We start from the raw sequence: 13,409 nt of genomic DNA, 5'->3' as shown, positions 1-13,409 counted from the left end.
ACACAACACTACATATATGAACCACCTACTCTGGTTCCTGATGCTTCCACTCAGCCCTCAAAGCATCAACATCAACCCCACAAGCCTCCGCCTTCTTAACAATAGCCCTAGCCTTATGGGCAACAGGAACATCAATCATCTTCCCATCAAGCGTCCAAGCACCCCTCCCCGCCTTCGCAGCCTTCTCATCCGCAATAACAACCCGCATAGCCCACTCAGTCTCCAGCGCATCCGGCCCAAAGATCTGATCCGCAATCTTCACCTGCGACGGATGAATACACTGTTTCCCATTGAACCCCAACCTGCGTCCATCCAAGCACTCCTCCTGCAGCACGGCGGGCGGCGACCCATCCCCGTTTTCTGACTTGTACGCCGTACAGACGAGGTCAATCGTCGATGGCAGCTCCGCTGCCCGCGCAGCGGTGGCTATCGCAGACCGCGCGAACAGAAACTCTGTCAGCGAGGGCGTCCGCGTAATGCTCAAGTCCAGAGCGAAGTCTTCAGCTGCGAAAATCAGTCCTTGGAGCAAGGGCGAAGCGGCGCAGATCTGAGATAAGTTCGTCAGGGACTTGGCGGACTCGACTAGAGCCAGGAGCGAGATTGGGATTCTTTCTGTTGGAGGCTGCTGGGATAGAGTGTGTGTTATGACGTCTGTGACGAAGGTTAGGTCGGAGGCGGAGTTAACTTTTGGGATTACGATTGTTGTTAGGTTTGGTGATTGCAGCTGGGACGGTTAGCAAGTTGATCGTTGTATGGGCTATTTATGTCTGATGTTGTTGTCTGCTGTCTGTTGTCTGGAGGCCACTCACGACTTCGGTCAGATCGCCCAGTGCGAGTCCGCTGTCTACGGAGTTAATTCGCACGGCGCGTTCCCGAATTCCTGCTGGTGCGGCTTGGTCGATTGCTCTCCGCACTAGGGAGCGCGCCGCTACTTTCATGTGCGGAGTTACGCTGTCTTCTAGGTCGTAGGTGACGCAGTCGGCGGTCAGTGAGCGCGATTTGTCTAGGAAGCGTTGGGAGGAGCCGGGGACTGTTTGGTATTGTTTGTTAGTTTTGGGTTTTTCTTTTGGAGCTCGGAGCGAAATGCGGGGAAGATGCGATGCGGCTTTGGAACCTTGGGAGCTTGAGCTTACCGTAGAGAAGGGAACGACGGAGAGTATTGCGAGCTGCCATTGTTTATGCGTTGATTCGTGTGTGCATTCAATTGGTATAGAGTTGTGTGCTGTGTTTCTTGGGGAGTGGAGGTCTTTATGGAGTCGACTTGATCGGGAAGAAGCCGACTCGGCTACCTAGGTATCCGTAAAGCCGCTTCGGAGTATGTCCCACGTAGGAGGTTAGCAGAGTCGATCTCTTTCTTTTTCTTTTACTTTTTTATGAGCTGATGCAATTTATGAGTTTGTATAGAATTGGCCATTTCTACTATGCTTGTAGGCAGTTCGTTACATAGGGACCATTCTGTCATTCTCAGTAGTCAAGATTGATATAGATATATTTTCGCAAATCGATGCGTTTCCTACGTGTGTACATGCAGGTACATTAGGAGTTGACCATATCCACGCCTGTCATATCCATGTTGTACTTCTTGGAATATGAGGACTTATAGGACTAACGCAATGACCGCTTTTGAGGCCAGAAACGGCTACCTTTCCCCCTCTTGTTTTCATCAGATATAGAACCCAGGTCTTCCTTTGGAAATAAATCCACTGCAGAAATTAAAAAAATTAAGCAGATACAGTCTAAATTTGGCGGTTTGAACACCAGAGGAGTTCTCTACAATCGATATATCTACCTGTGTGCTTCATCCTCTGCTGCTTGGGTACTGCGACGTGTCTTCTCCATTGCTGTGGTGCAGAAGCATACAACATATAGATCAAACGACCTATACGCCTTATCGGCTTAGCGCCACGTACGTTGCCATGGGCATAGATAACTGGACGTGTGGCTGGCGGGTATCCACTCAGTGTAATCACGTGAATGCTTCTAGATATGTATAGAAGTAGGAATATTGATCAGATCTTCGTATAGACCCTCTTTAGTAATCTGAAATAAAGATCTTTCCGCCATATGCTAGATAAATGGCGCTTGGTTAAGCAAATAATACACATCGTTGACAAAACTACGGAGTACTTGCTTCTGCCTGCAATTATTCTGCCACAAGAAACCGCCTGCACCCGTGTCTCGACCACATAGGGAGCATCATCAGTCAACAACAGACGTAACTTGGATCAAATTGACCCAATCTGCTGACCGAGAGGTCCTTTACATTCAGATCACATCAAACCTTCCACCTTGCAAATATGGACCAAGGACAAGGAGGTCAAGGTGACCTCAACTGGCGCCTTAGCGCGCACCCGATCACGCTACTTGTCTTCTTGGGAATTCGGATCGGTTCGTGCTCCCCCGTCCCGAGGAACAGCGGCAAGAATGATTTGACTAACTTGGTGATTAGGTGCGCTACTGATGTATCTATTTGGTGTACTCTTCATCGATGACTTGTACGGAACCTGCGCTGTTCTACCCACCTATCAACCCGCATGCTAACCTCCATCTAGTATCCTCGTCTTCATTTTCACCCTTCTCCTCCTCTCTGCGGATTTCTACTACCTCAAAAACATTGCGGGACGCCGGCTGGTCGGCCTACGTTGGTGGAACGAGGTTGACACCTCAACCGGCGACTCCAAATGGGTCTTCGAATCATCTGACCCCAACGTTCGCACTGTGACAGCCACTGACAAGCGGTTCTTCTGGCTGAGCTTGTACGTCACGCCTGCTCTGTGGGTTGGCCTTGCGATATTGGCCATTGTGAGACTTGTGGGAGTTATTTGGCTCAGTCTAATTGGTAAGCTACTCCCAAGATACTCTGATATATGCCGACACTAGGGATTGACTTTGGTCTAGTTATTGCACTCATCTTAACTATCACGAATACCATGGCCTTCTCTCGCTGTGATAAGTTTGGTCAGGCCTCCACATATGCCAACTCGGCTTTGGGTGGTGGTATTGTGAACAACATCGCTGGTGGCCTGCTGGGCAGGCTATTCCGGTAATGGTACACAGGTTGATGTCTGTCTTGCCGTTAGTGGCCCTATATCGTCTTTCCTTTGCATGTGCTCTGTATTTCTAGCAGAATATTTGACCACTTACCATTCAAATGCATGCAATCTCTTTTCGAAAGATGGAATCTCATTTGTAGCTCTAATGTGATCGAGCATCCAGTCTAGTATAAGTTGCTTCCTAGATAAAGCTCGTTGCCCGAGGCAGGTCAATACATCGCTCCTTCCTCAAACAGGCAGTTTCCTCAAACGGGCAGTTTCCACCTCAGCGTCACTTGCCGGTTGTCTTATGTTCTCCTTCTCCTGTTCCCTCTTCCTCTTAGTCCTTTTTTCTTCCTTCTCCGTCTACCTTCAATTCTCATCAACAAACAGCCTTCGCGTCTACTGCGCATCGACAACCACGTTGGTAAGTGTCATTCTTCGCGTTGACTTTGCACCGCCTCTCTCGATGGTCCTAGTAGAACGATCCACGTGAAAAGATCGTGTTTCGACTCTCCTGTGATCTTGTCTTATCTGTCTCTCTCTGCCTTCTCTCACGACTTCCCGGTCCCCATCTCTATTCATTCCTCCACCCCGGTGAAGGAGACTTTCACAACGGCAATACTGCTTTGGTGGTGTGTCTAACGAAAGTGTTTATCAGGTTGACCAAAATGGAGAATATCCATGGAGCCCACGACGATGGCTTCACCTGCGGACAGTGAGTCCCCCCAATAATCTATATTTCAAGGCCCGGGAAAATTTTCCAGGAAACCCAGTTACTCACAAACTCAGGTGTGGTAAACCTGGCCACATGACTCGCCAGTGTCCGAATGACTCTGTTCCTCTGGGAGCTAGAGACAGCAACGCAGGGTAAGTTGGTCTTGCACTTTCCATGTCATATTGTGCCAGCCCATCTAACCAATACTGAAATACAGCAATGCCTATGGCAACTACAACGACGGCAATGGCGGAGGATACGGTGAATACGCCGGTGGTGGTGGGCGCGCTTGCTACAATTGTGGCCAAGAAGGGTAAGTCGTTGCCCTCTATGTACTTGCTAAATTGTACTGATGACAATGCAGCCATAGCAAAGCCGAGTGTCCCGAGCCTCGCAAGACGGGTTCATGCTTCAACTGTGGCCAAGAAGGGTGAGCTATTATTGAACATCTCATGTGTTACGTCGTTAATTGATTTCCCGAAACAGTCACTCCAAGGCCGAATGCACCGAGCCTCGCAAGACGGGTCCTTGCTTCAACTGTGGCGAAGAAGCGTGAGTCGTTGCGGAATGCTTTGTACTGTACTTTGCTAATTGACTTAAAACAGTCACTCCAAGTCCGAATGCACTAAGCCCCGCGTGTTCAAGGGCACCTGCCGTATCTGTGAAAAGGAAGGTCACCCAGCTGTTGATTGTCCCGAGAGACCCCCCGATGTCTGCAAGAACTGCCAGACTGAAGGCCACAAGACGATGGAATGCAAGGAGAATCGCAAGTTCGATCTCAATCTCGTTGCTGACATGCTTCCCCACGAAGCCTGGGCTGCAATGAAGAAAGCCAGTGACGAAAGGGACCTTGATGATTTCCGCGATGTACCGAAAACCCCATACGGACCTTGAAAGTTGTGAGCTTTGGCTGACCTAACTCCAGGCACTCAAGATTTACTCCAAGGCTGTTCCCCACGCCACCTGGGCGGACATTGAGGAGAAAATGAGAGATGATGACTTCAACATCTACATCATTGCTATGGTAACCTATCACTGTCGTTTGATAATTCGGGATGAATTACTCATGAATGGATTTTTACTACAGAATGCCGAAGTTGACGATGTCATGAGCCTTATCGATCTTCAGGGAGTCCTTGATCGTGAGTACGTGATTGGATTCTTTTTCAGCTCGAAGCCGTCGCGTGGCCACCTCCGAGACCGTTGGCCTGCGGATGCCGATGACAACCTCGAACGCATGAACAACGCTGGTATCCCCTACGAGCGCAAGGTGCCTAAGTGTCTGAACTGTGGAGGTAGGTGTTTGCTTTGATTGTAGTTTCCCAAGAACATTGCTAAACCATTATGTCTAGAGTTGGGACATATCTCGCGCAGTTGCAAGGAGGAGCGCGCAGATGGCAACGATCGTACGGAAATCAAGTGCTCAAACTGTGATGGGGTTGGACACCGTGTGCGCGATTGCAGACAGCAGCGCAGGAACAAGCATGGCTGCCGGAACTGCGGGTATGTGGCTGCGACGCAAACAATGAACTGGATTACGCTGACTTCTGTGAAGATCTGTGGAGCATATTGCTTCTGAGTGCACCGAGCCCCGATCCGCGGCTGATGTTGAGTGCCGGAAATGCAACGAAAGTATTACGAGACCTTGACCAAGACCATGCATATATTTCATGATGCTAACCTATCTGTTTTAGCTGGCCATTTTGCCAAAGATTGCCCGAATGTTGCTGATCGTGGCCCTCGCACTTGCCGCAATTGCGGGTACGTTGAAATACTATAATCGGAGCCCTGGGATTGCCACTGGTGCTAATATAAATGCAGTTCCGAAGATCATATTGCTCGTGACTGTGATCAACCTCGTGATGTTTCCACTGTCACATGCCGCAACTGCGAGAAGAGTAAGTGTTGTGCATGCCATGGAAGATTTCCTTTTCTTTGGCGGAACAGAACTGACAACTACTATTTTAGCCGGACATTACTCTCGTGATTGTGATCAGCCTAAGGATTGGTCGAAGGTCCAGTGCAAGAACTGCGGCGAAAGTGAGTTCATCACACATGTGTTCTTAATACTTGAGTTAGTCTGCTAACAGCCATTTAGTGGGTCACACCGTTGTCCGTTGCCGTCAGCCGAAAGATAAGGATCCTCAGGACGAACCTGCCTTCCCCCCTGGCTCCCCTCAACGTGAAGAGCCTGATTTGCTCGGCCCAGAGGCAAAGGGGGAAGCGTTCGAATTCAAGCGCAACAATGACGACTTGTGGTAATTCTACATTTCCATGCCGAAATGGGTCTGTGGGGCTTTAAAAAGTGTCAGAAATTTGGCTTCCCTTTCCCCCTTGTTGTGAGCGGCCCCATGTGGAATTTGTCGGGTGTTGACTATTATTGGGAGGCCTTACGGTGTCCCGATATGGGCAAGAGCCGAATGTTACACATGGACTCGCTGCTTATCGGTTCCTTCTTTTTTCTTTCCTCGAATCTCGCGAGTGTATTTGATGTTAGTTAGGGTTCTACCCAGGAGTTTCACAGTGATTGCTGACCGGCCGCGGGTCTCAAATGGGGATATTTGTTAGGACCTTTCCTGCTCTGTTGAGCTCGATTTGATTTTGACGCCGTCTCCGGATGAGCCTGAGGACAGAGGGTCTGGGCAGGAGGGCTCTGATCTGGGGACATTTCTGACGTTCATTGTTATCTGGCTGGCAAGTTCAATTGCAATGAAACATCGATTTAGTGCATTCTTCTTGGCTGTAGAGTTGAGTAAGATCCTGTGAAGTCGAATGCTTGCTAGGTTGTAGTAGGATTACAGAAATAAGTGTATGACGGCACCAAATCTTGAGTTAGACGGTAAAAAAAAATGCCATGTGTCCTGATCCCGACTTTATCACGGCATTCCTTAGTTCGGCCTGATCAAATTTCCCGAGTCGACGCTAGCCAAGCCGGTTTACGCCAACTTGGGTAACCGTATGCCATGATTCCGATGACACGCGAGCGCCAGTGAGACTTCCGACTTCCGTCGATCATTGACAATTGTTTCCTAGTTGATCGTCGTTATGAGCATGGTCAGGGCTACTTGAGTCGGTACCACATGTATGTATGTGTATTTACCTGTCATTACCGGGATGTACTGTGGATCGAATCCGGGATTCCGCCCTAAACTGGCCTTCTCTCTATACTTGAACTGGTAAGTTTTGGCGGGATTCCCTTTGAAAATATTACCATGAGTAATAGTTGCTAGGTACCTACTATTGCCACTCTTTTTTTCCAATGACAAAGTACCCTCATACTAAAGCCTAAACTGCATAATTGGGTAGCATCGCGTAAATACAGAGTTGCAGTTTGATACATTGGCATCTCCGAATCGGGCATCCCGTGTTCTCGGGAACCCCGTGATTCGGCTTGCGCCGAACTACAGAAATTTGGGGACGCTTCTAAAATGCCCCTGGAGTCCAGAGACTTCGATGAAAAACCACCTACCCTTTTTGGACATGGGATTAATTGTTGATGATGTCATCGCTGGCTTCGGCGCCGGGAACTGATTTTCGGGACCTGATGTCGGTCCGCCGTGCGGCTTATATGGAAAGTTCGTGAACCCCTTGTCATCCCTGCCAAGCCTGCTTGGCGAACGGGTGCAGAAAAGGTAAATATCACGTAATGAGCGCAAGGCAACTGTGCTTTGTAGTCCGAGTTCTTAAAGTCGATAATATGTTGTATGTTGTATGTGGTCCTTTTCAGCGAAGATCAGCGGAGTAAAAAAAAAATGGGGGGAGTCCGGGGGAACCTGGAGAATCTCCAGGTTTTTGTCAAATGGCATTCCAATTGGAAAACAAAAGTACCTGAAACCACGCGAAACTCTGTGACTCGTGCAGTTGTCATACACTCCATATTCGTCGACGGAAACAGAGTCGGAAAAGTACCTGAGTCTATAAGTCCATGGGTACCTTTTCGGTTCAAATGTTCGATGCCACGAGTATTACAGTACCGAGACAGAATACCGTACAGTTAGTATGTAGTAATACCGGACGGAGATTCCATGCGAGGGGCTTCGCATGGCTAAATGCACCTTTTTGACGCCGACTGCCTGGTGGATCCTGTAAAATAACCTGGACATGTTGTACTCGGCCGCGAAGACGGAAAGTATAGTTGCGCCCCCCAATCAGGCGATGGAATAGACATCATCAATGCAACCTTGGCCCTACTTCTCATTGGCTTGTCTGTTGCTGGTTCTGAGTTCCGATTTGGTTCCAAAGTATATGATCATTCGATGTGGATCTCCCCAGGGCTCCTTTTGATGGGGTTTATAAACGACTACCCTACCTAGGTAGAGCTCACTTGGATCTTCTCTTCTCCCGCTTAGTCCACTCAGATCCCATTTCTAGCAAATAGTCGGACTCACTTCCTTTTCACCTGATCCTTCTATAAACAACCTACTCACCCATATCCGGCATCATGAAGCCATACTTCGGCCTTCGGGGCACGAACCTGAATATCATGATCGGCGTTATTGCTGGTCTTGATTTTCTGTATGTTGGTCTTTCACTTATCTGTCGAGACACACATCACTAATGTGGAATTTCACAGGCTATTCGGATATGACCAGTATGTGACCAGAAGCTATACATGAGAGATCGAGTGGGGCTCTCTTGCTAACAATCAACAGAGGTGTTATGGGAGGTCTGTTGACATTGAACTCATTTATTACGGTCTTCCCTGAAATCGACACCACTAAATCGAGTTCATCGACAAGTAACAATGCGACTACACAGGGTACGTGACTTCATCGGAACCTTATATTCATTCATAACTAATGTATCAGGAATCACTATCGCCTCTTATAACCTGGGCTGTTTCCTCGGCGCAGTTCTCTGTATCTGGGTTGGAAACTACCTTGGTCGTCGTAAGACGATTTTTGCTGGCTCCATCATCATGGTGGTCGGGGCCACACTGCAGGCCTGTGCTTACTCGGTGCCGCATCTCGTTGTCGGCCGTATTGTCACTGGTATCGGCAACGGCATGAACACCTCTACCGTCCCTACATGGCAGTCTGGTAAGTATTTGGCTTTGTTGAATATGAAGCACGATGCTTATATTACTTAGAATGCTCCAAGTCTCACCACCGTGGAAAACTTGTCATGTTCGAGGGCTCCTTGATTGCTGCTGGAATTACGATCAGTTACTGGCTTGACCTCGGATTCTCCTTCCTTGACCCTAGCTCCGTCGCCTGGCGTTTCCCAATCGCCTTCCAAAACGTCTTCGCGCTGGTCATCCTAGTCTTCGTGCTGCCGCTCCCCGAATCGCCTCGCTGGCTGATTCTCAAGGGCCGCGAACTGGAAGCTTTGCAGGTTCTCTCCGCAATTCTCGACTTGGATGAGAGCGATCCCTACGTCCACTCGGAATTTTCCGCTATCAAGGATGCAGTCCTGGCTGCCTCCAGTGTCAGTTTCCGTGACTTGCTCACTATGGACGAGAACCGCCACTTCCACCGTGTTGTACTTGCCTACGTCAACCAGATGTTCCAGCAGATCTCCGGTATCAACCTGATTACTTACTACGCTGCTACCATTTACGAGAACTCCCTCGGTATGGATGGCCTGACATCGCGCATTCTAGCTGCCTGCAACGGCACTGAATACTTTTTGGCGTCTTTGATCCCCATATTCATTATTGAGAAGGTGGGCCGACGAGTTCTGATGCTGATCGGTGCCGCTGGCATGTCGATCTCCATGGCCGTTTTGGCCGCCACCACTAGCTTTGAGGGCCAGAGCAAGCCTGGTATTGCTGCGGCTGTGTTCTTGTTTGTCTTCAATACATTCTTTGCCTTTGGCTGGCTGGGGATGACCTGGCTCTATCCTGCTGAGATTGTAAGGCTTTCGTCTCTTTCTTTCCCAACAGAACATCGCTAACAATGCCATAGGTGCCTCTACGTATTCGTGCTCCCGCCAACGCACTCGCGACCTCCGCTAACTGGATCTTCAACTTCATGGTTGTCATGATCACGCCCGTTGCATTTGACTCAATCAAGTATAAGACATACATTATCTTTGCTGTCATGTGAGTATCTTCTGCGCGACATGGACTTGGCACACCACTGACTCAGTTCCCAATAGCAACGCATTCATCGTTCCTGTCGTTTACTTCTTCTACCCTGAGACTGCCTATCGATCCCTGGAGGAGATGGACACAATCTTCCACAAGACAACCAGCGTATTCAATGTCGTTTCGGTTGCGCGCAACGAGCCCCACCGCTACGGCAAGAACGGCGAGCTTCTCATCAACTACGAGGACACCCAGGAGCACCTGCGCCGCGCTAGCTATGTTGCAGAGAAGAATAACAAGCTGGGTAGTGGAACGGGCGACGTGGAGGCTGGAAAGGGCACCCATGTTGAGCACCGCAAGCACAGCTCGTCTGCCAGTAGCTAAGCCTTTTGAGAAGGCCGATTCTTTGCTCTTGCTCATTTCAAGGACATTTTGCTGATATTAGTCAACGACCCAGTAAGTATCTATATCGGGTGCTGGATGGATATTTTATGAATTACGGAATACAGTCATTAAGTATTGCATATTATATAAATATCGTGTAGATCAAACCTTGGAACGTATCAACGATAAGATTCAATCACAAATGACCCGTTGAACTTCCATGCCTTAAACCACATCCTACCCAAGCCCCTCACAGCCCGAAGGCCAATCCACCAATTGCAGCAGCCAAGACAGCAGCCAGGATGCCAATGCCATTCCCAATAATGCTCACACTCGGAGCAGAACCAGTAGAACCTTCCCCATTGAGTGGACCTGCGATAATCCCATATGTCGAATCAAGCGAGGAAGTAGCAGTCGGAGCAGGGGAACCCGTTCTCAACGTGACAGGGTCCGACGAGCTTGCCAGAGAAGTCGCCTCGTAAGGAGTCGAGAACGAGTAACTAGACGAACTCTCCCTGAGCGAGGAAGTCGCCTCAGCGCTATTCGACGCAAAAACAGAAAAGACAGTGCGAGTAGTGGTGGTAGTAGACGTAACCGTCCGAACAGTGTAGGGGGCATAAGAAGTCCAGTAATAGAACCAATAAGTCCTATAAGGAAGTCAGCAAGTCAGCAAGTCAGCGGACAATGCAAGACACCAAACCAAACCCATACCAGTAGATAGTAGTATAATAATAATCCCAATCAACATCAACATAAGTTGTCGTAGCAGTCTCCGTCTCCGTCTCAGTAGACGTAGACGTAGACGTAGTATCCGACCCCGTAAGCGACCCCCCAGACCCAATCCCATCATATTCCCCCGAACAACCCGTCAACGGACAGCAAACCTTGCGCCCTTTATAGATACGACACGTCTTCCCCGCGGGACAGTAGTAACCACCGGTACAGCACTGCCCATCACTCGGCGCACATCCCGTCGAGCCAGCGCAGCACTTGTACCCAACCCGACACGTCCCACCGCCGGTGCAGCACGTCTCGCCTGCATCGGCGCAGTACCCATTCCCGCAGCATTTCCCGCCGGTCGGACAGCAGCGCCGGGAGTTGTAGGCGCATTGGCTGTACCCGGCGCGACACTGCAGGTCGCGGGTGTTTAGTGGGGTATCGAAGAGGGAGAAGATGTCGTCTGTGGTCAGGGTCATGTTGGTGAAAAGCTGGGGTGTGTCTTCGGTGGATGTGCTGGTTGCTATACTGGCTAGCAGGAGGGATAGCACTAGGGCTGTGAGGGAGGGGAGTGGGGAGAGCATCTTGGGGAGTTATTAGGGGTATAGTCCAGAGATTGGGTAGCTTGTAGCTGTTTGGATGGCACCCTGCTTGTGTTTCTCTTTGGAGAATGTGGAGGTTGAGGTGGAAGTGCCATTTTATATATGGAGGGTCGATACATCTATACGGCTGAATTGAAGGCAAACACCTGAGAGAGTCTGTTTAGGGTTGTTGTTCGTATTCGCGGGAATACGGGGGCATTTGGCTTGTGGTGGTTGGGCCTGTTGCTCGCAAATACGAGGTGGCCCTGCTTGGCGGACTCGAGCCGCTTTTTTTGGGTTCTTTTACGGGTTTCGCTGTATAGGACCAAGAAGAGACTTGAAAATGTAGACATCTAGGCTTGGTAGCCTTTGATGTAGATGCAAAGGGTCAGGCGGTCTTGCGGTTGAACTGGTCACTTATTATTTGTAGTATTTCGTGTTTGCTGTGCCTCTTTGTCAAATAAAGAGCTACTTCATATATATATAGGTAGCCCTTCTACTTTTCTCGTTATTTCTTCATTCCACCTACCTCAGCTATTTTGGAAGGGGAAAAGGCACTATATATAAAGGCAAGACGACTATGGCTATATACAGGTAGCTTTACCTGAAAGGAAGTATATACGCAACTTGCACCCACTACAATCAACAATCACAGCAAAGTATGATCTATTAGCCTACAAGACCTCAGAACAACGCGCTAGCTACAGATATGGCTACAGTGCAATATAGCCATAACCACCTCTCCTATTTACCGAAATCCTTAACCAGTGAGATACACTCCGATCCCCTACAAACTCAGCTAACACGAATAAAGTGGCCGACACTCGGCCCATCCCTTCACCTACGCTCAACCGGGAGAGCTCTCAAAGCTCAAAGCGGACCCGTCACCGCACCCGCGATCGTGGACAAACGAGGGCATCGCCTTATGGACAAGCAGGAAGCTATGATGAACGCTTTACATTACCACTGGTTCTATAGAGATCAGCTGAAGGGCATGGAGAAAGATTTGGAGTGGCTTCACCATGAAGCTCTCGTCATCTTTCCTAGCTAGGAACGTGATGGCCACGCTCCACGGCTGTGTTCGTGTCAGACTTATCAACTGCGATGTCTATACAATTGTGCGTTTGACTCAAATCTCTCCTTTATTTCCTATCTGTTTACTTGCTCCCGGAAGACTTCTTTTTACACTCACCTCATTGGATCGAAATGTCCTATCCGTGCGCAAAACATGGAGTCTTAAAACATTGGCTGACGGCATATTAAACAGGATATCCAAGAGGAACAAGGGAAGGAAAAGGGACACGGCTCCCTCGAGGAGATGGCGACACAGAGCGTGATCACCCATCACGCGCATATATAAAGAGTGGGAGCTATTTGCTCTGATTCACTATACCAACACAGGCCGGCCATTTCATCACCCCGCCATCGGACGTTCGACTGTCCGATGCTCCCGTTTTTCTGGGCATTACTACGGGCGTCCCCATCCGCCAACGCCATGTCCGTTGGCCTGCGGACTTTAACTCCGATGGTGACATCGAACCGCCTAGGTGGCCGATGGGAGAGCCAGTTGTTCTGTGGACCTTGGGTTGCCATTCCTCGCCGTGTATGCCCGATTACTACGTATATACCGGAGGATAGCTGTATCCGCGAGGTCTGTATCATCGGCGAACTAGGTATTTTCTTTGCGTGACCACGCACGAACCTGTTATGCTAGGGATTCTCGAAATCGTGTTGTCATTCGATGGGTGCAAGATAGAGATTGGGGGAGGATGAGTGTTGAAGGGGGCTTAAGCCCAAAGTATGTAAGAGTGTAATTCATTGGAAAAGCAATACGAGTATGATTTGTGCATAGTGGTCTCCAAGGTATCCAAATTATCAAGATACACATCGTGAAGCTGGCACGAGATGCGTAAACTAATATAGAGACGGTTTCTTCCTAACTAGACTAA

General features: G+C 49.2%; 6 protein-coding genes across 6 annotated transcripts; 4 read left to right on the top strand and 2 right to left on the bottom strand.

The window, feature by feature from the left end:
* Positions 1-25: 25 nt before the first annotated feature.
* N7525_005907 (HpcH/HpaI aldolase/citrate lyase family protein) lies at positions 26-1,173 on the bottom strand (the record flags this gene model as incomplete). Its single annotated transcript, XM_002564296.1, has 3 exons — positions 26-724; positions 810-1,030; positions 1,134-1,173. The coding sequence occupies 3 exons, from the start codon at positions 1,171-1,173 to the stop codon at positions 26-28; spliced, it is 960 nt and encodes a 319-aa protein (XP_002564342.1).
* A 1,124-nt stretch (positions 1,174-2,297) lies between these two features.
* Positions 2,298-3,047, top strand: N7525_005906 (DUF846 domain-containing protein; the record flags this gene model as incomplete). The annotated part of the gene is made up of 4 exons (XM_002564297.1): positions 2,298-2,388; positions 2,450-2,495; positions 2,553-2,839; positions 2,899-3,047. The coding sequence occupies 4 exons, from the start codon at positions 2,298-2,300 to the stop codon at positions 3,045-3,047; spliced, it is 573 nt and encodes a 190-aa protein (XP_002564343.1).
* A 656-nt stretch (positions 3,048-3,703) lies between these two features.
* Positions 3,704-6,012, top strand: N7525_005905 (uncharacterized protein; the record flags this gene model as incomplete). The annotated part of the gene is made up of 14 exons (XM_061213549.1): positions 3,704-3,750; positions 3,825-3,902; positions 3,968-4,063; positions 4,115-4,180; positions 4,237-4,302; positions 4,356-4,617; positions 4,676-4,774; positions 4,838-5,045; positions 5,103-5,253; positions 5,306-5,382; positions 5,445-5,511; positions 5,572-5,648; positions 5,719-5,790; positions 5,849-6,012. 14 exons carry the CDS (start codon positions 3,704-3,706, stop codon positions 6,010-6,012), a joined length of 1,530 nt encoding a protein of 509 aa, XP_061070570.1.
* A 2,179-nt stretch (positions 6,013-8,191) lies between these two features.
* N7525_005904 (sugar porter family MFS transporter) lies at positions 8,192-10,162 on the top strand (the record flags this gene model as incomplete). Its single annotated transcript, XM_002564300.1, has 7 exons — positions 8,192-8,265; positions 8,324-8,341; positions 8,403-8,509; positions 8,559-8,789; positions 8,840-9,603; positions 9,657-9,793; positions 9,850-10,162. The coding sequence occupies 7 exons, from the start codon at positions 8,192-8,194 to the stop codon at positions 10,160-10,162; spliced, it is 1,644 nt and encodes a 547-aa protein (XP_002564346.1).
* Positions 10,163-10,412: 250 nt separating this feature from the next.
* Positions 10,413-11,463, bottom strand: N7525_005903 (uncharacterized protein; the record flags this gene model as incomplete). The annotated part of the gene is made up of 2 exons (XM_002564301.1): positions 10,413-10,809; positions 10,874-11,463. The coding sequence occupies 2 exons, from the start codon at positions 11,461-11,463 to the stop codon at positions 10,413-10,415; spliced, it is 987 nt and encodes a 328-aa protein (XP_002564347.1).
* A 1,055-nt stretch (positions 11,464-12,518) lies between these two features.
* On the top strand, positions 12,519-13,098 carry N7525_005902 (uncharacterized protein; the record flags this gene model as incomplete). Its single annotated transcript, XM_061213548.1, has 3 exons — positions 12,519-12,578; positions 12,728-12,793; positions 12,862-13,098. The coding sequence occupies 3 exons, from the start codon at positions 12,519-12,521 to the stop codon at positions 13,096-13,098; spliced, it is 363 nt and encodes a 120-aa protein (XP_061070569.1).
* Positions 13,099-13,409: the final 311 nt, after the last annotated feature.

Source organism: Penicillium rubens (assembly GCF_028828025.1).
Source record: "Penicillium rubens strain IBT 27055 chromosome Unknown utg000002l_segment0_segment0, whole genome shotgun sequence".
NCBI lineage: Eukaryota > Fungi > Ascomycota > Eurotiomycetes > Eurotiales > Aspergillaceae > Penicillium > Penicillium rubens.
The sequence above is the reverse complement of the archived record's forward strand: the minus strand, read 5'-3'. Positions and strand labels throughout refer to the sequence as shown.